Source organism: Bombina bombina, chromosome 8 (genome assembly GCF_027579735.1).
Source record: "Bombina bombina isolate aBomBom1 chromosome 8, aBomBom1.pri, whole genome shotgun sequence".
Classification (NCBI taxonomy): Eukaryota; Metazoa; Chordata; class Amphibia; order Anura; family Bombinatoridae; genus Bombina; species Bombina bombina.
In genome coordinates this window covers 273,097,623-273,124,066 of record NC_069506.1, presented here as the reverse complement: position 1 = coordinate 273,124,066, position 26,444 = coordinate 273,097,623, and the positions used below count along the sequence as shown (strand labels likewise).

At 40.7% G+C, this 26,444-nt stretch overlaps 1 protein-coding gene across 1 annotated transcript in view; it reads left to right on the top strand.

Annotated features, from left to right (window-relative positions):
- Window positions 1-22,586, top strand: part of MFRP (membrane frizzled-related protein) — a 43,525-nt gene extending 20,939 nt beyond the window's left edge. The window contains 11 exon segments of the mRNA XM_053691145.1: window positions 251-364; window positions 960-1,167; window positions 1,523-1,653; window positions 1,733-1,858; window positions 1,943-2,168; window positions 2,516-2,646; window positions 2,821-2,913; window positions 2,916-2,948; window positions 3,648-3,651; window positions 12,222-12,345; window positions 22,286-22,586. Of these exon segments, the coding sequence (XP_053547120.1) occupies window positions 251-364; window positions 960-1,167; window positions 1,523-1,653; window positions 1,733-1,858; window positions 1,943-2,168; window positions 2,516-2,646; window positions 2,821-2,913; window positions 2,916-2,948; window positions 3,648-3,651; window positions 12,222-12,345; window positions 22,286-22,510 (1,415 nt within the window). The 3' untranslated portion in view covers window positions 22,511-22,586.
- The last annotated feature ends 3,858 nt before the right edge of the window (window positions 22,587-26,444 follow it).

The following is a 26,444-nucleotide window of genomic DNA, read 5'->3' as shown; positions in this document are numbered from 1 at the left end:
CCCTTTAATCACTGACTCCAAATACCAGCGGGCGGCCAAAACCAGCGTTAGGAGCCTCTAACGCTGGTTTTGACGGCTACCGCCGAACTCCAAATCTAGGCCTCAGTGTTTTAGCCTCAGTTTCTACTCTGTTAAAAATTATTATTTTTATTATCATTATTATTATGATGATTATTCAGTTATGTTTAAATTTCCCTGTCTAACTATTTTTGTCTTGTATTTTATTTATCTTTGTTATGTTCTTGTACAGAACGCAAATCAGAACATCTGAACAGATTTACATCCCTACAGGTGAACAACAGTAATTCTTCTGTGCCAAGGACCAATAAGAGCTCAAACAGTGTAACAAAATCTAGCCCCCCCAGTACGTAAGAGATTCAGCTTATTAAATGCAGTAAAATACAGGAGGCATAAATATTTAAAAGGAAAAATAATGTCTAGAATAGAACATTCCGTTTTTAAACTAGATGAAAGAATAGTAATGGGAGTATGTGCTGCTTAACAAAAAGAGTAATGTGTATGGTAAATACTAACAAATATAGAGCAAAAAATCAGCACAGTTTCTATTGTAATATAGGAGTCTTAAAGGTATCTGAAAAACCTTGGTGCTGCCGCTTTAAATATAACATTAAGTGCAGGGAGGGAAGAGGGAGGGGTACAGAGGGGATTACTAGTCTCCAGTAGAAGGTATGTTAGTAAATACACAAAGGAAAGTCAAACATACTAGGCAGAAACATAAAACTTTGATTATAGACCAAATAAAGTTTAGTGCATAAAATAGAAAATACTTAGGCCAAATTACTGTAACTTTCTAATTTTATATGCAAAATATGATTGTTCCTAATTTACTATGGCTCACAAGGATTACACATTAAAGAAACTTACTTTAGAAATGTTCTAATAGCCTCAACACTTATTCAACACCTAAAAATAGCATTTTTGTTTTGGGGTTTTTCCAGTGTGTGGTGGCTTCTTGAGTGATGAGGAAGGCTCAATCAGCTCCCCAAATTACCCATACTTGTACCCCCCCAACTGTCATTGTCAGTGGGTACTGGAGGCAGATGAAGAGAGAGTGGTTCAGCTAAAGATTATTTCCTTGGACATTGAGGGTTATGGAAGCTGTCCATTTGATTGGCTAGAACTCATTGATGGGAATGCCACAAGCAGGTAACAAAGTTCTAGAAAACACATTGCCCCCAAACACAATAGGCTATGGTAGATATGACTGTTCATATAGGTGACTGATTACTAAACCAGAAATTAGTAGAATTAATACATTTTTTTCAAAGATAACAATAAAACATATACCTTAGAAATAAATGATCTATCTGTGCATTTAGGACATGAAAAGGCCTTTCTAGTTGGTGAGCCATAGTAAAAGTACCTGGTACCTCTTGAGTAGAGTTAAACTAGAAAAGGTTATCCTGATCAGCAATAGCGGGACATGCTGATAGAGATTATTAACAATCACTTGTTTTATGTCTAGTTGTAAGCTTTGTTGTGTTTACTTGTCTCACTGTAGGTTCTGTGGTACTGTCGCTCCTACCACCTTCATTTCCAGCTCCCAAATGCTCCAGGTGAAGTTTGTGTCAGATGATAGTGCAGGGGCCATGGGATTTCGAGCCACTTATCGGATGATCAAGCCCAGTCAAGGTATGCTCCTCTTGGGTGGATTATTAGATGGGTATGGGGTGCTAACTTTATAATGTTACTGAACATTACTCCCACACAGTTAACTGCTCCTGGGATGAGTTTCTTTGTGATCAACGGAAGTGTCTCCTACTTCCTGCTCTTTGTGATGGGGTCATAGACTGTAAGGACCAGACTGATGAAGAGAATTGCAGCCGGCAACACTGGGGTAACTGAGTGTGAAGCAGGCATTAAGGGGGGGGGGAGATATATGGCTAAAAATTACACATTTATTGGGAGTTTGTGTTTCTAGAATGTGGAAGCTCCCTAAATGATCTACGTGGCTCATTCTCTTCTCCAAATCACCCTGGACCGTACCCTGAGTTGGTAGTTTGCCGATGGTTGATCAGTGTCCCAGAGGGATTCATCATTCAGATTCAATTTCTCAACTTCAGCTTGGAGGCAGAGGAGGGGTGCAGGTTTGACTATGTGGAGATCCATGACAGTGCTGGCTTAGGGACCTTCAGCTTGTTGGGGAGGTGAGGACTACTTAAATGCACAAATAACCTAGAAACCTATGCAAGGGCTCATAGGAACACCAACCTACACCAACCTTAAAGGGACAGTAAACATACAAAAAATGATAGTTTGCCCCCTCCCACAATTAGTATATATATATATATATATATATATATATATATATTTAAAAAACAAATACAGTATATATATATATATATACACACACAAAGAGAGAGAGAGATGATTGCTAGATATATAGACAGACAGACAGACAGACAGAAAGATAGATAGATAACACAGATTTAGAAGATGAGAAGCATTCCAAAAACCTGATAATATTTCCATTGTCTCCCTGTTATCCGCTAAGGTTTTGTGGCTCTGAACTTCCACCCTCCCTTTCCTCCTCTGGGAGGCACATGACTGTCATATTTGTAGCAGATGAAGGGGTGTCAGACTTAGGATTCTATGCCATCTACAATGCTCTTAATGCCTCAGAAAGTAAGTCACAAACTATTTCCACTATCAGCTTCAATCATGTAGCCTGTCATTCTATACTTAATTTGTGTAACTAACATTAAGTACCTGTGCTGCAAGTTTTATTACTTACAGCTACTTTATTCTAAGCTCTGTTCACCATAACACTAGCTTTTCATTCCACTCTCCTCTTTTTAGGTCCATGTGGGCCATGGGAGATGAAATGTGGAGGGGGCAAGTCTCTGCAACTGACATGTGATGGATGGGTAGACTGTCCAGATGGGATTGATGAACAGACTGTCCAGAAAGCCCTGACACAAAACCTGGTAACATTACTAAATCAATGTGACAGATAGATATATGTAATATATATATATATATATATATATATATATATATACAGTATCTCACAAAAGTGAGTACACCCCTCACATTTTTGTAAATATTTTATTATATCTTTTCATGTGACAACACTGAAGAAATGACCCTTTGCTACAATGTAAAGTATTGAGTGTACAGTCTATATAACAGTGTACATTTGCTGTGCCCTCAAAATAACTCAACGTACAGTCATTAATGTCTAAACCATTGGCAACAAAAGTGAGTACACCCCTAAGGGGAAATGTTCAAATTGGGCCCAATTAGCCATGTTCCCTCCCCAGTGTCATGTGACTCGTTAGTATTATAAGGTCTCAGGTGTGAATGGGGAGCAGGTGTGTTACATTTGGTGTTATCGCTCTCACACTCTCTCATACTGGTCACTGGAAGTTCAACATGGCACCACATGGCACCTCATGGCAAAAACCTCTCTGAGGATCTGAAAAAAAAATTGTTGCTCTACATAAAGATGGCCTAGGCTATAATAATATTGCCAAGACCCTGTAACTGAGCTGCAACACGGTGAGCAAGACCATACAACAGTTTCACAGGACAGGTTCCACTCAGAACAGGCCTCGCCATAGTCGACCAAAGAAGTTGAGTGCATGTGCTCAGCGTCATATCCAGAAGTTGTCTTTGGGAAATAGACGTATGAGTGCTACAAGCATTGCTGCAGAGGTTGAAGGGGTGGGGGTCAACATGTCAGTGCTCAGACCATACGTGGCACACTGCATTAAATTGGTCTGCATGGCTGTCATCCTAGAAGGAAGCCTCTTCTAAAAATGATGCACAAGAAAGCCCGCAGTTTTCTGAAGACAAGCAGACTAAGGACATGTCCTGTGGTCCGATGAGACCAAGATAAACTTATTTGGTTCAGATGGTGTCAAGCGTGTGTGGCGGCAACCAGGTGAGGAGTACAAAGACAAGTGTGTCTTGCCTACAGTCAAGCATGGTGGTGGGAATGTCATGTTCTGGGCCTGCATGAGTGCTGCCGGCACTGGGGAGCTACAGTTCATTGAGGGAACCATGAATTCCAACATATACTGAAGCAGAGCATGATCTCCTCCCTTTGGAGACTGGGCCACAGTATTCCAACATGATAATGACCCCAAACACACTTCCAAGACGACCACTGCCTTGCTAAAGAAGCTGAGGGTAAAGGTGATGGACTGGCCAAGCAAGTCTATAGATCTAAACCCTATTGAGCATCTGTGGGGCATCCTCAAACGGAAGGTGTGGGAGTGCAAGGTGTCTAACATTCACCAGCTCCGTGATGTCATCATGGAGGAGTGGAAGAGGATTCCAGTGGCAACCTGTGAAGCTCTGGTGAACTCCATGCCCAAGAGGGTTAAGGCAGTGCTGGAAAATAATGGTGGCTACACAAAATATTGACACTTTGGGCCCAATTTGGACAATTCCACTTAGGGGTGTACTCACTTTGGTTGCCAACAGTTTAGACATTAATGGTTGTGTGTTGAGTTATTTTGAGGGGACAGCAAATTTACACTGTTATACAGGCTGTACAGTCACTACTTTAAATTGTAGCAAAGTGTAATTTCTTTAGTGTTGTCACATGAAAAGATATAATAAAATATTTACAAAAATGTGGGGGTGTACTCACTTTTGTGAGATACTATATATATATATATATATATATATATATATAAAAACATGGAAGGGAACTGCACTCCAAGACCGGACCAGGTACACATCATGTGACTCAGCAGCATCCAGCCCTGGGTGCTCAATAGCACTCCAAAAAAGCTATGATGTCACCAGAGCCACAGGCAGTTAACCCCAGTCCGGAATGGGTGCAAGAAACAAGGGGGATTACAAATAAAAAGTAATACAACACATAGAAACACCCAGCACTCACCAGCTAGCTCACAGCTAAGATAAAATCACAACTGGAAAGGTTAGTCACCGCATCTGGCCAAATGGGAAAGCTCAGGCACCACGTCAAGGTCCTTTCCATTGCCTGAGTCCCTAACACAGCCACACCATCATGCGAGCTCACAAAGCCAAACAGACTGAGAACAAAGAAGGGGTGCACAGGTGGCTGTAATCACCCAGAGAAAATACAAAACATGGAAGGGAACTGCACTCCAAGACCGGACCAGGTATATATATACATACATATATATACTGTATATATACACAATCCCAAAAGAGTCATTTGAAAATTCAATTCACCCTGTAGAGTCAACACCATTCGCTTCTCTGGATCCACAAATGCAAGTTAAGGCTTTTCTATGCAAAGCTGAAGCCGTACATCAAGCGCCGTTGACTTCTCTGACTCCATTTGTGGGAGGAGAGGGGGAGACAGATTTTACATGATCCATAAAAACTCTTGACATAATATCATGTAACAAAATAATAAATACATATAACAAAAAATGAAATGAAATGAAAACAATTTGCACATAATATAAGATAAAGATTCAAAATAAAAAATAATAAAAAATTTATGACACAAGATATAGAATATAAATATAATACTAGAATAGAAATGATAATTTAACATTTGAAATTTAAAGTAGTGTCGGCTAGATGTTTTATACGTAAATATTCAAATGATGGTAATATCCCCCAATAATCGTGTTATTGGTATTAGCCTACACAAAATACATATATATCACTTAATAAGTGTATATATGTCAGGCATTCCTTGGCCCTTCCCATTTGTCTTTAAAAGTTCTTTCACAGCTGCAGACAAGTGCTTAGTAATTTGTTTGTAGTGAGCACTGTTCTGAGCCACAGCAGGATACCAATTCCTGTCCCCATACTTTCTAACTTTTGAGAGTTATTCATTCAAGCCTAACAACTTCATCTACTTGGATAACCTTATGTTTTCATCTGTCACTCTGAAGCTGCTAACCCTGGCACTTGAATCAACTTAAAGGAAGGGTTAATTATTACTCCAGCGTGGATTTATCTATCTGGTTACAAGCTGTCTTTTGCTTCCATCACTGATTAATGTACTACCTCCGTGACTGATCTACTCAACATCCTGCCTCTCTCCCTTCTCAGAAGAATCCACTCTAAATCATCTATCTGCGGACACCGGAGTTCCAACTCCGCCTCTCTAGTGCGGTCAGCTGTTCTCTGAGCCGAATACACTCACCGGGCGATCAGCTGATTCTCTTACCATCAGCGCTGATCTGAAAGCCTGCAGCGTGTGTAATCTGCAGCTCCTCTCCTTCTGACAAGTCGAAGTTCGGCAAGTGATCACAGTGTGCGTGTACGCATAAAGAAACAATTTCAGCACTTACATTGTTTCCTTTCATTTCTACGGGGTGATTCACTTCTTACTTGAATTAAAGGCACAAGCACACAGGATCCATCCTAAAAGAGCGGAGTCTCTTTACCACGTTCAAGCAGCTTTTCTTAAAGGGGACATTACCACAATTTCCTAAATACCCCTATTGACAATTTTACTTCTGATTGTCATAGAGGCAATCTGTATCCCATACAAAATCAGGGACAACAGGGGGCAAAGTGGTGCAAAACCTTATACTAGGTCTACAGTTGTGTTCCATTAAATTAAATCCTCACAATATATTTGGATACAAACTTCATAAAAGATAATTGGTACATATACATGCAAAAAATTGGATCAGGAAATAAAACATATATATATATATATATATATATATATATATATATATACTAATCCTAAAGCCCGTTCACATGGGCCAGTTTTTGCAGTACAGTGGTCCCACCCCTTGCGTTCTCTCCCTCCCACTCTCTTTTGCTTTCTCTCTCTCCGCCCTCTCTTTTGCTTTCTCTCTCTCCCCTCTCTTCTGAGCTCTCTCTCTCCCCCCTCTCTTTTGCGCTCTCTCTCTCCCCCTCTCTTTTGCGCTCTCTCTTTCCCCCTCTCTTTTGCGCTCTCTCTTTCCCCCTCTCTTTTGCACTCTCTCTCTCCCCCCTCTTTTGCGCTCTCCCTCTCTTCATCTCCCCTCTCTCTTTCTCTCTCTCCCCTCTCTCCATCTCCCCTCTCTCTCTCTCTCCCCCCCTCTCTCTCCCCCCCCCCTCTCTCTCCCCCCCTCTCTCTCTCTCTCTCTCTCTCTCTCCCCCTCTCTCTCTCTCTCCCCCCCCTCTCTCTCTCTCCCCCCCCCCCTCTCTCTCTCTCTATCTCCCCTCTGTATCTCCCCTCTGTATCTCCCCTCTGTATCTCCCCTCTGTATCTCCCCTCTCTATCTCCACTCTCTCTCTCCCCTCTCTCTCTCCACTCTCTCTCTCCACTCTCTCTCTCCCCTCTCTCTCTCCCCTCTCTCTCTTCCCTCTCTCTCCCCCCTCATGTGTGTAATCTGATCGTACAACGCTTTGTGCATAAGTACCCAGACTTACAGGACATCCTGAAGCAGGCCAGGAGGGTGTGTGGCCATTTCAGGTGTTCCTACACGGCCATGGCGCACTTTTCAGATATCCAGCGGCGAAACAACATGCCAGTGAGGCGCTTGATTTGCGACAGCCCGACACGTTGGAATTCAACACTCCTAATGTTCGACCGCCTGCTCCAACAAGAAAAAGCCATTAATGACTATTTGTATGACCGGGGTGCTAGGACAGCCTCTGCGGAGCTGGGAATTTTTTTGCCACGTTACTGGACGAACATGCGCAATGCCTGTAGGCTCATGCGTCCTTTTGAGGAGGTGACAAACCTAGTCAGTCGCACCGAAGGCACCATCAGCGACATCATACCATTTGTTTTCTTCCTGGAGCGTGCCCTGCGAAGAGTGCTGGATCAGGCCGTAAATGAGCGTGAAGAGGAAGAGTTGTGGTCACCATCACCACCAGAAACAGCCTTATCAGCATCGCTTGCTGGACCAGCGGCAACGCTGGAAGAGGATTATGAGGAAGAGGAGTCAGAGGAGGAATGTGGCTTTGAGGAGGAGGAGGAAGACCAACCACAACAGGCATCCCAGGGTGCTCGTTGTCACCTATCTGGTACCCGTGGTGTTGTACGTGGCTGGGGGGAAGAAGATACCTTCAGTGAGATCACTGAGGATGAGGAACGGGACATGAGTAGCTCGGCATCCAACCTTGTGCAAATGGGGTCTTTCATGCTGTAGTGCCTGTTGAGGGACCCTCGTATAACAAAGCTGAAGGAGAACGACCTGTACTGGGTGTCTACGCTACTAGACCCCCGGTATAAGCATAAAGTGCCTGAAATGTTACCAAATTACTGCAAGTCGGAAAGGATGCAGCAGTTCCAAAAGAAATTAAAAAGTATGCTTTACACAGCGTATAAGGGTGATGTCACAGCACAATGGGAATCTAACAGGGGAAGAGGTGAAAGTAATCCTCCTCCTCCCACGACCACGCCGGCAAGGACAGGGCGCTTTACAGACGTGTTGTTGATGGAGGACATGCAGAGCTTTTTAAGTCCTATGCATCACCACAGCCCTTTGGGGCCACCCTCAGAGAATGACTCGACCAACAGGTAGCAGACTACCTCGCCTTAACTGCAGATCTCGACACTCTGAGGAGCGATGAACCCCTTGACTACTGGGTGTGCAGGCTTGACCTGTGGCCTGAGCTATCCCAATTTGCGATAGAACTTCTGGCCTGCCCCGCTTCAAGTGTCCTGTCAGAAAGGACCTTCAGTGCCGCAGGAGGTATTGTCACTGAGAAGAAAAGTTGCCTAGGTCAAAAAGTCTAGATTACCTCACCTTTATTAAGATGAATGAGGGATGGATTCCGAAGGGACTGACATTGGGCGATACATTTGACTTAAAAAGGCCTGATGAGATGAGCTGCCTTGGGCTAAAAATGGTCCACACGCTGCTGTATTTTATCTCTGAATGCCGGATGACTTGCGTGACTTATCCGCCACCAACTAGGGTTCAAGCCGCAATGTTTTAGGGCACTTTCTGCCTGGGAAACAAACATCAATTTTTCTGGCCGCTGCTACAGCAGCGGCTGAAACAATACCTAATTTTTCAGGCATGTATACATGCCTAATTTTTCTGGCCTCTGGTGCAGCACTGTGGCTTCAAAAACCAAACCAATAAAAAAGGCATATAACAGGGTTTAAACTGATAGGAATAGTACTACTTAACACACCACTCCTATCTGGTGGCACATTAGATTGCACGCGCAGTGCCCCAAATTTGAAGTAGGAGGACCGACCAAGCATCTTTTTCCATCTCCCGTTCCTAAAATCCATGCCATATACACGTCCCCTGATAGGGGATGTAACAGGGATTAAACTGATAAGAATAGTACTACTTAACACACCACTCATATCTGGTGGCACAGTAGATTGCACGCGCAGATGCCCAAATTTGAAGTAGGAGGACCAACCAAGCATCTTTTTCCATCTCCCGGGTTCTAAAATCCATGCCATATACACGTCCCTGATAGGGGACGTAACAGGGATTAAATTGCTAAGAATAGTACTACTTAACACACCACTCATATCTGTTGGCACAGTAGATTGCACGCGCAGTGCCCCAAATTTGAAGTAGGAGGACCGACCAAGCATCTTTTTTCCATCTCCGGTTCTAAAATCCATGCCATATACACGTCCCCTGATAGGGGACGTATCAGGGATTAAAACTGATAAGAATAGTACTACTTAACACACCCATCATATCTGGTGCACAGTAGATTGCACGCGCAGTGCCCCAAATTTGAAGTAGGAGGAGCCGACCAAGCATCTATTTCCATCTCCCGGTTCCTAAAATCCATGCCATATACACGTCCCCTGATAGGGGACGTAACAGGGATTAAACTGATAAGAATAGTACTACTTAACACACCACTCATATCTGGGTGGCACAGTAGATTGCACGAGCAGTGCCCCAAATTTGAAGTAGTAGGACCGACCAAGCATCTTTTTCCATCTCCCGGTTCCTAAAATCCATAGCCATATACACGTCCCTGATAGGGGACGTAACAGGGATTAAACTGATAAGAATAGTACTACTTAACACCACCACTCATATCTGGTGGCACAGTAGATTGCACGCACAGTGCCCCAAATTTGAAGTAGGAGGACCGATCCAAGCATCTTTTTCCATCTCCCGGTTCCTAATATCCATGCCATATACACGTCCCCTGATAGGGGACGTGAACAGGGATTAAACTGATAAGAATAGTACTACTTAACACGCCAACTCCTATCTGGTGGCACATTAGATTGCACGCACAGTGCCCCAAATTTGAAGTAGGAGGACCGACCAAGCATCTTTTTCCATCTCCTGCGTTCCTAAAATCCATGCCATATACGCGTCCCCTGATAGGGGACGTAACCGGGATTAAACTGATAGGAATAGTACTACTTAACACACCTTATAATAACGCAGAGAGAGGCAACGCAGAGAGAGGAGTCTGAAGAAGTCGAGTCAGAGGAGAAGGTGGCTTTGAGGAGGTGGAAGAACCAAACACAGCAGGCATCCCAGGGGGATTGTTGTCAGTTTGCGGTTGTGCAAATGGACTGTTTGCTGTGCGTTAAACGGGGAGTTTGGTCTGTCACTGTGAAGCGGGCGTAACCCTTACACTACCTGATCGATACAACATCATACCTGATGTTTTAAAAGCACGTTATTCCAAAACAATTTAGGAATGTTAGGTGATTTATGCCTTTATGGATTAAAACCAGACTCTGCATCAACTATGTAATTTTCCGTGGGAGTTTTGCCATGGATCCCCCTCTGGCATGCCACAGTCCAGGTGTCTAGTCCCCTTGAAACAACTTTTCCATCACTATTGTGGCCAGAAAGAGTCCCTGTGGGTTTTAACATTTGCCTGCTATTGAAGTCAATGGCGGTTCGCCTGTTCGCGAACTTTTGTGGAAGTTCGCGTTCGCGGTTCGCGAACGCAAAATTTTATGTTCGCAACATCACTAGCATGGGTAACTTGCACATCTGTGAGGGCTACTATTAATGCAGAATGATATGTATACATTTTGGAGCAACAGCTGCTAGCTGAAGACATGCTTAATGGATAAATGGGGGGAAATTCTGGTTGCTAAACTTAACCAACTGGTGTCTTCAGTGCCAAATGTTTAATAGTGTTATTAAAAGACAAAGGTGATGTTACACAGTGATAAACAGTCGGCTGTCCCAACTTTTTGGAGTGTGTTGCAGTCATCAGATTTAAAATGAGTGTATATTTTCAAAAGTACATTAAATTCACAAAATAAAACATCCAATAATGTGTTAATGTATTTTCAATATAGTACAGGTTGAATTGAATTTTCAAATTACTCTTTCTTTTTTTTTTTTGCATTTACCATACTGTCCCAATTTTTTCAGAATTGGGGTTGCATATATAAATATATATATAATATATATATATATATATATATATATATATATATATATATATATATATATACAGGTCTCAAAATTTCCAGCCCTAAGCTGCTAGTCAGCCTAAAATGTTACTCGCCACTTTTGACCCGACTCACTACCCATCCCCTTCTTTGCATATGTTTAGCCAATGTTAAAAACCTTATTGTGAAGTAATTTTTTAATATTGTTTGTTTTATACCATAAATTAAATAATGCTACATACAGTAATAAATTAACAAAAATAATGCAATGCAGTTAGCAACATAAACTAGGGTTCTGGGAAAGACAACAGCTGGACAAAAAAAATGTTGTTGAACTGAGAGAGTGTTGACATTAATGTGAGATCATAGCAGACCTGAATTTTTTTTATCATTATCATCTCTCATCTTCTTTCTCCACTGCCTCCTCTCTCCAAACTCTCTTTTTACCCCTCCCTTCTCTCGCAGGCCTTATCTTTTCTTTTGAATCTTTCTACTCTCTCATATCTCTTCACTCTTTTTTTTTTTCTCCACTCTCACTTTTCCTCTCCAATCTCTCTCTGCCCCTGTTTACCCTCTCATAAGTAACAGTCTAAGCACTAATGGGGTCCCTATAGCCCTAGAGGGGTAGCATATCCTTCCCTTTCCATGGATATATAATATCCCTTTAGAAAATATTTGTAGCAGGTAGCCCAACATTCACTCACTAACTTTCACTCACCACTGTTAAATTTTCACTTGCCAATAGCTAGTGGGCTAGTGGAAATGTTAAGCTGTATATATATATATATATATATATATATATATATATATATCATTAGCAGATTATAGATCTCTTTGTGTACTGCAGGCCAATAGGCACAATACTGTAGAGGTAAACTCTAATTGTGTGGCTTGTCTTGTGACTTCTGAACTAACACTTGCTTCTATATTTCATGACCCCCTGCCAGCCTGTGGAGGTTCCTGTATGTCAGGGTCTTTCTTATTCTCTCACTGTATTCCCCAATCTATGGGTTTCTCTTACTGAACAGCCAGAAGCCAGTGAGCTTCTCAAAGGATACAAGGTATGCTCAGCACTGTGCAAAGACAGTACAAAGTGTATAAGACATTGGTATATTCAGTAATGCAGCAAAAAGTAATCAGTATAGACACAACATTTTAAATATATGAATATGTTATACTAGCTTAAACACATTTATTATATATGAATTAGTGTATTTACTTGGATGCCAGCTAAGTATGCAGCACTATGCCTGGATTTGTAAATATATGTTTATCTCAGCTAAATGCACTGTAAATATATTGGTGTGAGTTCTATACATAGAACTGTGCTTGAGTATATGCGCGTCATAGGTACCCAGCATTATACATTTTCTGTTGTTGAATCTAGACAAACTATTGTTGTCTTTATTTAAATATGAGCAATTGATCAGCTTGACACAATTTAGGTTTTTTGTCTGTGGAGTGGAGTTTATGATGTGTATTCAATATAGAAGAAGTTTTGAGACCTTGGAGTCCAGAACATGACCAAACCTTCTACATTCTTTGTGGGACAATAAAGAGATTGAACGAGAAACCTTAACTCGCATGGAAGTAGGAGCTGAAAGTAATACTCCCCATTGTAAGTAGGTCTTGGTCTGGAGAAACGGAAAATTTGGCAGAAAAAAACAACTTTTGTAAAGTCATTGAAATGTATAAATACTATTGTAATTATACAGTAGTCAAGTAGCGCCACGAAATTATAAATGTGAATTAAATAGAAACATGCATAAACCCACCCTGCAAACACAATAAGAAGCAGGTAGAAAGGATATATGAAATGTACTAGAAGTCCATTCAAAAGACCAAATGAAAAAAGACCCAATGGGATACACAGTTCTCTAAAACATTATGAGGCCTAGTATCAAGCCGGTCAACCTCAAATACGCTGGAATTCCGCATCGTATTTGCTGGCGAGGGCTGATTCGCCTTAGTTATCAAGCCCCTAGATACCGGCAAAAGTAGAATTTTGTGACGTAAGCTTCGATCCGCCTGACTCAGTCCGACACAGATCGACTTCTTACGTCACTCCAGATGTTCCGCACACAGTGCGGCACTATTGACTACTTTTGCTAGTTATCAAAAAACTAGCAGTACGCTCGGGCACTTTTCCGGCCCAGCGTACCTGGTTTTTCAACCCGCCGCCCTGGAGGAGGGCGGATCCCATAGGAATCAACGGGAGTCTGACATAGCGAAAGTTATGTTCGCTGCTGCCCGACATCCATTGCTTCCTATGGGAGCTGTTCTACACCTAACACCCTAACATGTACAGCGAGTCTAAACACCCTAATCTGTCTCCCCTACACCGCCGCAACTAAATAAAGTTATTACCCCCTAAACACCGCTCCGGAGGCCCACCGCAACTAAATAAAATGTATTTACCCCCTAAAACCGCCGCACCCGGAGCCACCGCAAGCTATACTAAATATGTTAACCCTAAACCGCCGCTTCCGGTCCCCGCCGCAACTATAATATATGTATTAACCCCTAACCGCCGCTCCCAGACCCCTCCGCCACCTACATTATACCTATTAAACCCTATCCTGCCCCCCCTACACCGTCGCCACCTATAATAAGTTTATTAACCCCTAAACCGCCGGCTCCCGGTCCCCGCCGCAACTCTTATAAATGTATTAACCCTAAACCGCCGCTCCGGGTCCCCGCACACCTACATTATACCTAGTAACCCCTATCCTGCCCCCCCTATACCGCCACCACCTATAATAAAGTTATCAACCCCTATCCCTGCGGATCCCGGACCTCGCCGCAACTAAATAAATAGTTTAACCCCTAAACCGCCGCAACCCATATTAAACTTATTAACCCCTAATCTGCCCCCCCTACACCGTCGCCACCTATAATAAGTTATTAACCCCTATCCTGCCCCGCCCTACACCGTCGCCACCTATAATAAATTTATTAACCCCTATCCTGCCCCCCCTACACCCCCGCCACTGTAATAAAATTATTAACCCCTAACCTAAGTCTAACCCTAACATCCCCTAACTTAAATATTAATTAAATAAATCTAAATAATATTTATCTTATTAAATAATTAATCCTATTTAAAACTAAATACTTACTTTAAAATAAACCCTAATATAGCTACAATATAAATAATAATTATATTGTAGCTATTTTAGGATTTATATTTATTTTACAGGTAACTTTGTATTTATTTTAGCTAGTTAAGAATAGTTATTAAATAGTTATTAACTATTTAATAACTACCTAGCTAAAAGAAATACAAAATTACCTGTAAAATAAATCCTAACCTAAGTTACAATTAAACCTAACACTACACTATCATTAAATTAATTAAATAAATTAGTTACAAATAACTACAATTAAATTAATAAACTAACTAAAGTACAAAAAATAAAAAAAGCTAGTTACAAAAAATAAAAAGAATAAGTTACAAACATTTAAAAAATATTACAACAATTTTAAGCTACTTACACCTAATCTAAGCCCCCTAATAAAATAACAAAGCCCCCCAAAATAAAAAAAATGCCTCCCTATTCTACATTAAAAGTTCAAAGCTCTTTTACCTTACCAGCCCTTAAAAGGGCCTTTTGCGGGGCATGCCCCAAAGAATTCTGCTCTTTTGCCTGTAAAAGAAAAATACAACCCCCCCAACATTAAAACCCACCACCCACATACCCTAACCTAACCCAAACCCCCTTAAATAAACCTAACACTACCCCCTGTAGATCATCCTACCTTGAGTCGTCTTCAGCCAGCCGACCCACCGATGCGACCGAAGAGGAGATCCGGAAGCGGCAGAAGTCATCATCCAGGTGCGGAAGAAGTATTCCATCCGATAGAAGTCTTCATCCAGGCGGTCGTCTTCAATCTTCATCCATCGGAGCGGGAGCGATCTTCAGACGAGCCGACGCGGAGCCATCCTCTTCTTCCCGACGACTAACGACGAATGGATATTCCTTTAAGGGACGTCATCCAAGATGGCGTCCCTTCAATTCCGATTGGCTAATAGGTTTTCTATCAGCCAATCGGAATTAAGGTAGGAAAAATCTGATTGGCTGATTGAATCAGCCAATCAGATTGAAGTTCAATCCGATTGGCTGATCCAATCAGCCAATCAGATTGAGCTCGCATTCTATTGGCTGCTCCGATCAATAACTATTTAATAGCTATTGTACCTAGTTAACCCCTTAAGGACACGCCATTTTTCAATTTCTTTCCCTTAAGGACCAGGGCATTTTTACATTTCTGCGGTGTTTGTGTTTAGCTGTAATTTTCCTCTTACTCGTTTACTGTACCCACACATATTATATACCGTTTTTCTCGCCACTAATGGACTTTCTAAGATACCATTATTTTCATCATATCTTATAACTTTACTATTAAAAATATTATAAAATATGAGGAAAAAATGGAAAAAAAACACACTTTTTCTAACTTTGACCCCCAAAATCTGTTACACATCTACAACCACCAAAAAACAACCATGCTGAAATAGTTTCTAAAATTTGTCTCTGAGTTTAGAAATACCCAATGTTTACATATTCTTTGCTTTTTTTGCAAGTTATAGGGCCATAAATACAAGTAGCACTTTGCTATTTCAAAACCACTTTTTTTTCAAAATGAGCGCTAGTTACATTGGAACCCTGATATCTGTCAGGAATACCTAAATATCCCTTGACATGTATATATTTTTTTTAGAAGACATCCCAAAGTATTGATCTAGGCCCATTTTGGTATATTTCATGCCACCATTTCACCGCCAAATGCGATCAAATAAAAAAAAATGTTCACTTTTTCACAAACTTTAGGTTTCTCACAGAAATTATTTACAAACAACTTGTGCAATTATGGCATAAAATGGTTGTAAGTGCTTCTCTGGATCCCCTTTGTTTCAGAAATAGCAGACTTATATGGCTTTGGCGTTGCTTTTTGGTAATTAGAAGGCTGCTAAATGCCACTGCGCGCCACACGTGTTTTATGCCCAGCAGTGAAGGGGTTAATTAGGGAGCATGTAGGGAGCTTGTAGAGTTAATTTTAGCTTTAGTGTAGTGTAGTAGACAACCCAAAGTATTGATCTAGGCCCATTTTGGTAATTTAATGCCACCATTTCACCGCCAAATGCGATCAATTAAAAAAAACGTAATTTTTTTCGCAATTTTAGGTTTCTCACTGAAATTATTTACAAACAGCTTGTGCAATTATAGCACAAATGGTTGTAAATGCTTCTCTGGTATCCCCCTTTTGTTCAGAAATAGCAGACATATATGGCTTTGGCAATGCTTTTTGGTAATTAGAAGGCTGCTAAATGCCGCTTGCACATCACACGTGTATTATGGCTAGCAGTGAAGGGTTAATTAGGGATCTTGTAGGGAGCTTGCAGGTTAATTTTAGCTTTAGTGTAGAGATCAGCCTCCCACCTGACACATCAGAGACCCACTGATCCCTCCCAAACAGCTCTCTTCCCTCCCCCACCCCACAATTGTCCCCCGCCATCTTAAGTACTGGCAGAAAAGTCTGCCAGTACTAAAATAAAAGGTATCTTTTTTTTTTTGGGAGCATATTTACATATGCTGCTGTGTAGGATCCCTCTTAGCCCCCAAACCTCCCTGATCCCCCCCCAACAGCTCTCTAACCCTCCCCTCTACATTATTGGGAGCCATCTTGGGTACTGGCAGCTGTCTGCCAGTACCCAGTTTACAAAAAAAATATATTTTTTTTTAAAGTATATTTTTTAATTTTTCCCCCACTTTTCTGTAGTGTAGCTTCCCCCCCCCCAAGACTAAACCCCCACCCCCTCCCAGATCCCTTCGATTAACATATTTATCCCCCCTCTCTCCCTCTAAATATAAACCACTGTTCCATAGTGTAACGGTTCCCACCCGCTCCCTCCCCGTGCACGCGCCCGCCCGCCTCCCCTGTGCACGCGCGCGTCCGTGCGCGCCCCCCAGCAATCCCGCCCACGATCCCGCCCACGATCCCGCCCACCGGTCATCATCGATCGCCGCCCACCCGCCTCCCACGTCTGCTCCCACCCACCAACGATCGCGGCATCGATGTCCGGTGCAGAGAGGGCCACAGAGTGGCTCTCTCTGCATCGGATGGGGAAAAATGTTATTGCAGTGATGCCTCGATATCGAGGCATCACTACAATAACCGGAAAGCGGCTGGAAGCGATCAGGATCGCTTCCAGCCGCTTTCAACCCCAACGTCGTACAGGGTACGTCGCTGGTCTTTAAAGACCAGTTTGTGCAAGACGTACCCTGTACGACGCGTGTCGTTAAGGGGTTAAAATAAATTGAAAGTTGCCTGCAAAATAAAAATAAATCCTAAAATAGCTACAATATAATTATTATTTATATTGTAGCTATATTAGGGTTTATTTTAAAGGTAAGTATTTAGTTTTAAATAGGATTAATTTATTTAATAAGATAAATATTATTTAGATTTATTTAATTAATTTTTAAGTTAGGGGGGTGTTAGGGTTAGTGTTAGACTTAGGTTTAGGGGTTAATAATTTTATTACAGTGGCGGCGGTGTGGGGGGGGGGCAGGATAGGGGTTAATACATTTATTATAGGTGGCGACGGTGTAGGGGGGCAGGATAGGGGTTAATAAACTTATTATAGGTGGCGACGGTGTAGGGGGGCAGGATAGGGGGTTAATAAAGTTATTATAGGTAGCGACGGTGTAGGGGGGGCAGATTAGGGGTTAATAAGTTTAATATAGGTTGCGGCGGGGTCTGGGAGCAGCGGTTTAGGGGTTAAACTATTTAGTTGCGGCGAGGTCAGGGATCCGCAGGATAGGGGTTAATAACTTTATTATAGGTGGCGGTGGTATAGGGGGGGCAGGATAGGGGTTACTAGGTATAATGTAGGTGGCGGCGGTGTCTGGGAGCAGCTTTTTAGGGGTTATTACATTTATAAGAGTTGCGGCGGGGACCGGGAGTGGCGGTTTAGGGGTTAATAACTTTATTGAGTTGCGGGGGGCTCCGGGGGCGCCGGTATAGGGGTAGAACAGCAATAAAGCTGTCAAAAAGCCGAAGAGCAGCGAGATCGGATGAGTGATAACTCTCACAGTCTGCTGCTCATCGCCCCGTACTTGGTGCGCTGCTTTTTGACAGCTTTATTGATAACTTAGGCAAAATTTTGCAGGTCCGCAGCGGCGATGGTAGGTGAGCTTAGGCGGGCGTATTGAGCCGGCGAAGGCAGGTAAAGTAGACACGTTGATAACTACCCCCCATTGTCTTGAAAGAAACAGATACTTGTATCTTTCTCCTGATCGATTCTTGTCTTGTGTGTCCGCCGTGCAGCTCCCTTCCAATCACTGGTGTGATCTCCGTGAGAAGAGGTTGCAAGAAGAAATCTGTAGATACAGAAAAGGGGGTGGAGTGCAGCCAGGGGGACAAAATGGGCGTGGGCCCATTTTGTATACGGAGGACACAGGTGAGCTGTGTGCAGCGGCGGATCTGAAGCCGGCATTAACACAATACTACCGCTGCCCCAGTATTACCTCCTCCTTGCTTGTTTGTTATAATATAAGCACCTTAACAACTACGGCCCTGGACTTTGTATACAGTGTTACTGTGGGGGGAGACGCCATATGTTTATAGCGTTTACCATTATCAATGAAACCCCTGTTATTCTGTAGTGGGCTAAGTGTACTGTGTAACCGCACAGCGTGATAAGGGATCACTGGAACTTTCATAAAGTATCAAGTGTGGATTTCTGCTATTCTGTGGACATCTATACGAGTGTGTTGTTACATACCTCATATGTTTGAGGGTGAAGTTTGTAAGTGTACATCTTGCTGAATTTTTTATGAATAAAGTGGAATATTTTATAATCTGCACTTAGATTGGTTTGTGTCCCCCTGGCTGCGCTCCACCCCCTTTTCTGTATCTACAGATTTCTTCTATTATTGAAATGTGTTAATTATAAAATTAATTTAAATTAAATGATTTTATTTTGTCACTTACACTCATTTCGTGAAAAGATAGGAATGATTAATTGAAAAGCCTGCATTCAAAAACATTAGCTTTTTATTAATATTTTATTAGTCACTGTTTTACTTTACCACTTACTGCATATTGTTTGCTACATTCTCGCTTTATATTGAATATTATGTAAAATACAACTTAAAGGGATATGAAATATAAACATGTTCTTTCATGATTCAGATAGAGCAAAACTTTATAATTTACATCTATTATAAAATTGTATTCTTCTCTTGGTATCTTTTACTGAAAAGCAGAGACATAAGCTCCGGAGCGTGCACGTGTATCTAAAGCACTACATGGCAACAGTTTTGCAAGAATGTTATCCGTTTGCAAGAGCACTATATGGCAGCACTATTTCCTACCATGTAGTGAGCCAGATATCTTCAACAAAGAATGCTATGGGAACTAAGCAAATTTGATAACAGAAGTAAATTGGACACTTTATTAGAAACAAAAAAGTGAGTCCTTGCACTCTGGAGGATTAGGGTTAAAAAAAATCAATTTTATTAACAAAATAGTTAACATTCCAAACATGCATGGACGGCCTTCAGATGCTTTTTGCCTTGCTCTAGCTCTTAATCATAGGTAGTTACATCACACTATAATTTCATACTTAAACCATTTTCAGCCAATCAGGTACCTGGGGCTTAACTCAGATGTAGACCGCCCTAAGTTCTTTAAGGTGGTATCTACAAGATATAGCTAATGGGGCCTATTTATGAAAGGCCTGTCGGACATGATCCGACATTATGGATCATGTCCGACAGACCTCGCTGAATGCGGATAGCAATACGCTCTCCGCATTCAGCATTGCACCAGCAGCTCTTGTGAACTGCTGGTGCAACACCGCCCCCTGCAGATTCGCGGCCAATCTTCCGCTAGAAGGTGGTGTCAATCAACCCGATCGTATTTGATCGGGTTAAATTGCGGTGATCTCTGTCCACCTCCTCAGAGCAGGAGGACAGGTTATGGAGCAGCGGTCTTTAAGCTTCAAGCTCCATACAGAGCTTGATAGATAGGCCCCAATAAATGGAAATGAGATATAAAATAAAACACTAATTTTGCATATCATTAGTGACAATATCCCATGTTACTTTTACTAATTCATAGGATCTGAATAAGCTATAGACTTATTTTACCCCGTAAAGTACAATATATCCCACTCAAGGTTCATCCCCTGTGGGAATCTAGTTCCTAACTATTCAAAAAAGTTCTCATTTAGTTAAAGGGACAGTCTACTCCAGAATTTTTATTGTTTAAAAAGATAGATAATCCATTAATTACACATTCCCTAGTTTTGCATAACCAAAACGGTTATATTACTATATTATTTAGCTCTGTGATTACCTTGTATCTAAGCCTTTGTAGACTGCCCCCTTATTTTAGTTCTTTTGACAGACATGCATTTTAGCCAATCAGTGCTGACTCCTACGTAACTCCAATGTTATCTATATGGCACACCTGAACTAACACCCACTAGCTGTGAAAACAAGTCAAAATGCATTGAGATATCAGACAGCCTTCAAGGTCTTAGAAATTAGCATATAAGCAAACAATAACAAAGCAAATTTGATGATAAAAGTAAATTGGAAAGTTGTTTAAAATTGCATGCCCAATCTGAATCATGAAAGTTTAATTTTGACAAGACTGTCCCTTTAAAGGACCAGTAAATATAGTAGATTTCCATAATCAACAAATACATAATATAAAGACGATATAGCACTTAGGGGTTGAATGATCTTTTTTCGGCTTGCCGGAAACAGCAGTTATGAAGTGGCGGTCTAAAGACTGCTGCTCCATAACTAGTCCACTGCTGACTGATCGGGCTGATTGACACCCCCTGCTAGCGGGGCGGCATTGCACAAGCAGTTCTGGTGAACTAATGGTAAAAAAAGTATTTCATTATTCAAAAAATATATCTAAAATAACAACACTCATGTTGCAAACAAGTAACGGAGGAGGAGGAGACCTTACATGTTTCGCGCCCTGCGGCACTTAATCATAGGTATCTATATATATGATTAAGTGCCGCAGGGCGCAAAACATGTAAGGTCTCCTCCTCCTCCGTTACTTGTTTGCAACATGAGTGTTGTTATTTTAGATATATTTTTTGAATAAAGAAAGACTTTTTAACTTTTACCCTGGAGTGCCGCCTGTCCTTCTCTACATTTGAGTTCTGGTGAACTGCTTGTGCAATGTTAAATGCCGACAGCGTATGCTGTCAGCATTCAGCGATATCTATCCGACATGATAGGCTACAGTGTTTCATGTTGGACAGACATTGATAAATTGGCCCCTTAGTCTGAACTTCAAGTGAGTAGTAGATTTTTTTCAGACACATTTCAAAGTGATTTCTATTTCCACTCCCCTTGAATCATGTGACAGCCATCAGCCAATTACAAATTCATATACAAATATTTTGTGAATTATTGCACATGCTCAGTAGGAGCTGGTGACTCCAAAAGTATAAATATAAAAAGACTGCACATTTTGTTAATGGAAGTAAGTTGGAAAGTTGTTTAAAACTGCATATTCTATCTCAGACATCCTCAAACTTGGCCCTCCAGAGGTTTTGTAACTACATTTCCCATAATGCTTAGCCAGCTGAGAATCATGGGAAATGTAGTTTCAAAACCTCTGGAGGGCCAAGTTTGAGGATGCCTGTTCTATCTGAATCATGGAAATTTTATTTTGAATTGAGTGTCCCTTTAAGCATTTACAGTATGTCCTTCACCCCCTCTTAGCTGTTTCCCGGCAATTAAAATTTTTAAAGAGTTTTTTTAAAGCTGAATGCTTTGTCTGAATCACAAAAGAAAATTTCTGGGTTTCATATCCCTTTAACAGTTTAACTAATCAAATTGGGGACTATTCAAATGGATTAGGATAGTTCAGAAAAGGAAGTAAGACACCACTCAGGCTGCATTATATATATAATTATTATTTACATATTGCTATTAATGCTGATCTTCTCTACCTTGACAGGTTCTTCAGGAGCTGCCGTGCTACCCAGCTCTCCGCCCCTTGCTTTGTGCTCTTTTAGTTCCTAGTTGCTCTGCTGAGGGCGGTGTTCTGCAGCCATGCCGCTCTGTTTGTCTAAATGCAGAGCAACTCTGTGTCCCCCAGTTTCACAAGATGGGGATTTCATGGCCCTTTCACTGTGACCTGCTCCCCACAAGCCTCCAGCAACCAGATTGTGTCATCCCGTGATATGGACCTGCTTAAGAGTTAAAGCTGTTTGAATCATTATGTGATATAACAATATACTTAGCTGGTTATTCATCCACTTTGGTCTCTTTATTTGATGCTCTATCATTTCCCAACCACAAACAAATCACATATGTGTATGTTTTGTACTAATTTATCTCTTTCTATCTCAAAAATCATATAGGAGATCTCTCAAATTAAACAGTTAAAGAGCATAGTTAACTTTTTTAAAATATTTGTGGAAAATAATTTATGTATATTTGTAAAATACATAGTGCTAAATTACAAGTGGGCCGCAAAAATATTAGTGCTAACATTGCTCAAGTTAAAAAAGCGTTCCTATTCTTGCGCTTGTATTACAAAGTTGATAGTAAAATATTAGCGCATGTGCAAAATACTTGTGCGCGCTTACATCTGGAGGTAGGACAGCGTGACCACTCTAAGGGGCTCCATTTAACAATGGTCGATCTGACATTATTCACTGTATCAAATCATATCCGCTGACACTGCTGCGGGCGGGACAGCATATTCCCTGCTCACTGAGCGAATCTTACAACCGCTGCTTCTTAAAGGGACAGTCTACATGTTATTGATTAAAAAGATAGATAATCTCTTAATTACCCATTCCCCAGGTTTTGCATAACATCACTGTTATATAATTACGCTTGTATCTAAGCCTCTGCAGACTGCCCCCCATACTTCAGTTCTTTGACAGACTTGCATTTTAAGCAAATCAGTGCTAACTCCATGGGATTAAGCATAATGTTTTCTTTATAACATACATGAACTAGCACTGTCTAACTATGAAAAACTGTCAAAATGCACTGAGATAAGAGGCATCTTCAATGGTTTAGATCTCAGATTAGCTTTCAACAAAAATACCAAGAGAACACTATGCCTTTCACTTATTTTAAAATAAACTAAACTATAGGCAAAAACAAGTTAAACTGTAGTGAAAACATTTTAGTTTTATTTATAATTGATGCAAACTGAGCCTTTGGGGTAGATTTATTATGCAGCGGATGCTGCATTCTACACCCATCTGTAATGTAAGACCGCTGCTCCTTAACTTTTAGGTGGCGGACTGAAATCATCTGGATCCAATTACGATCGGGATGATTGGATTGGCCGCGAGTGAGAAGGGGGCGCAATGCACAAGCATTTCACAAGAAATGCTTGTGCAATGTTAAATGCTGACAGCGTATGTTATCTGCATTTAGATAGGTCGAGTGGACAGATTCACTGTAGCTCGACCCTTCATAAATCTACCACTTTATATCAATCTCAGGTGCTCTCCAGTTATCTTCTCTCTCCTATGTGAAATTTTGTATCCTAGAGAGCTTCATTACTTTCTATGGAATGCAACTCTCACCTCTCTAGGACTTCTAGGTTCCGCTCCTGTGAAGTCTGCATGATAATTTCCCTCCAAACTAGAGAATGTTTGATTATCTGGACCCACATAAAGTAACAAAGCTCTCTGAGAAATTGAAGCTGACATGTTTTCAGTTTGTTTTAAATAGAAGAAATGCAAAGTGAAATGTAATTTGTAAAAGATACACATAAATATACAATGTATGATCCTAATTTGTTAAGGTTACACAGAAACCGTGAAAGCATAATCAGAATTTGTAAAATCCCAATCCTAAATACACTGAAGCACACAAAATAAAATACAAAATAGAAAGTGCAAAGTTAAAATATAATCAAATTTAATCTGAAGTGTAAAATAATATTGAATACAGATTATAAAGTGTAAATGCAGCAAAACTGTCATTTCATGCAGTGCTTTATTTCACTGGGGCTTGTCTATCCTTCATGTACTGAAATGCATGGAACGCACTTGGAGAAGTAAATACATTTAAAGATAAAAAGAACAAAGTTATTTGACGTATTTCTTTAAAAAAAATACATATTCAGTTTGTTTGATATGGATATTTTATATATCAATTTGTCTGACTGGAAAAGGCTCAAAAGTGTATATTTACAGTGGATAATTCAACAATTAAAATTATGGGGAGCGAAAAGTGAGTTTAAAATCCTCCACTAAATACAAAAAATAGAGAAAATAACTCATTGTGTAAACTATTTACAAATCTAGACAAGCCAGAAACTCTATGACTACACTGTTTGCAATGCAGCAAAGGAATATGGGTAAGGATATGCAAATGAGGTTCACAATGACTCACCTTTTTACTTTTAGCCTGCTTTTTAAGGCAGACTTCCCTTTACGCTATAGCACTGCTGCATTACACAGCTTTTATGCTTAGCTAGGGTTAGTACAGTGATTCAGACCAAGATTGTCTAGATTTGTAAATAGTTTACACAATGAGTTATTTTCTCTATATTTTTGTATTTAGTGGAGGATTTTAAACTCACTTTTCGCCTCCCCATAATTTTAATTGTTGTTGAATTTCCCCCAGAAATGAACTTTACCAAGCAGTGATTTCACCTACTCCCAGCTGATGAGTGGCAATAACCACGAAACAGCTGTCCTGGGATTGGTCTGAATCACTGTACTAACCCTAGCTAAGCATAAAAGCAGTGTAATGCAGCAGTGCTATGGGCGGAAAGGGAAGTCTGTCTTAAAAAAGCAGGCTAAAAGTAAAAAGGTGAGTCATTGTGAACCTCATTTGCATATCTTACCCATATTCCTTTGCTGCATTGGAAACAGTGTAGTCAGAGAGTTTCTGGGTTAAAAGCAAGTCTTCTGACTTGTCTAGATTTGTAAATAGTTTACACAATGAGAAATTTTCACTATATTTTGTATTTAGTGGAGGATTTTTAAACTCACTTTTCGCCCTCCCCATAATTTTAATTGTTGTTGAATTTCTCCCAGAAATGAACTTTACCAAGCCAGTGATTCAACCTACTCCCAGCTGATGAGTGGCAATAACCATGAAACAATTGTCTTGGGATTGGTCTGAATCACTGTACTAACCCTAGCTAAGCATAAAAGCTGTGTAATGCAGCAGTGCTATGGCGTAAAGGGAAGTCCTGCCTTAAAAAGCAGGCTAAAAGTAAAAAGGTGAGTCATTGTGAACCTCATTTGCATATCTTACCCATATTCCTTTGCTGCATTGGAAACAGTGTAGTCAGAGAGTTTCTGGGTTAAAAGCAAGTCTTCTGACTTGTCTAGATTTGTAAATAGTTTACACAAATGAGTTATTTTCTCTATATTTTGTATTTAGTAGAGGATTTTAAACTCACATTTTCGCCTCCCCATAATTTTAATTGTTGTTGAATTTCCCCCAGAAATGAACTTTACAAGCAGTGATTCAACCTACTCCCAGCTGATGAGTGGCAATAACCACAAAACAGCTGTCCTGGGATTGGTCCTGAATCACTGTACTATCCCTAGCTAAGCATAAAAGCAGTGTAATGCAGCAGTGCTATGGCGGAAAGGGAAGTCTGCCTTAAAAAGGCAGGCTAAAAGTAAAAGGTGAGTCATTGTGAACTCTCATTTGCATATCTTACTCATATTTCCTTTGCTGCATTGGAAACAGTGTAGTCAGAGAGTTTCTGGGTAAAATCAAGTCTCTGACTTGTCTAGATTTGTAAATAGTTTACACAATGAGTTATTTTCTCTATACAGTGGATATTCTCACACCCTTATGAAATTGCAGGTTTTTGAAACGTAAGACACAAAAAACAACAATATAAATGTCAGACATTTCCATCTATAATGTTAACTTCCAACAAATAAAAATCCAGAGAATAAAAACCAAATAGTTAATTATTAGGAACATTGTAAATAAAATAAAAAAACACCCTGGTTTGCATAGGTCCTGCACACATTTTTATAATGAGGACTCTAGCTGTGGTCACAGTTAACCAATCACATTCTAGATCAAGCCTTTAGGTAAATAGCATATAAATGCCATCAATGAAAGTGATTCTTAAACAAAGATTAAAGTCAACTGTTGCTTTAGGATTTGCT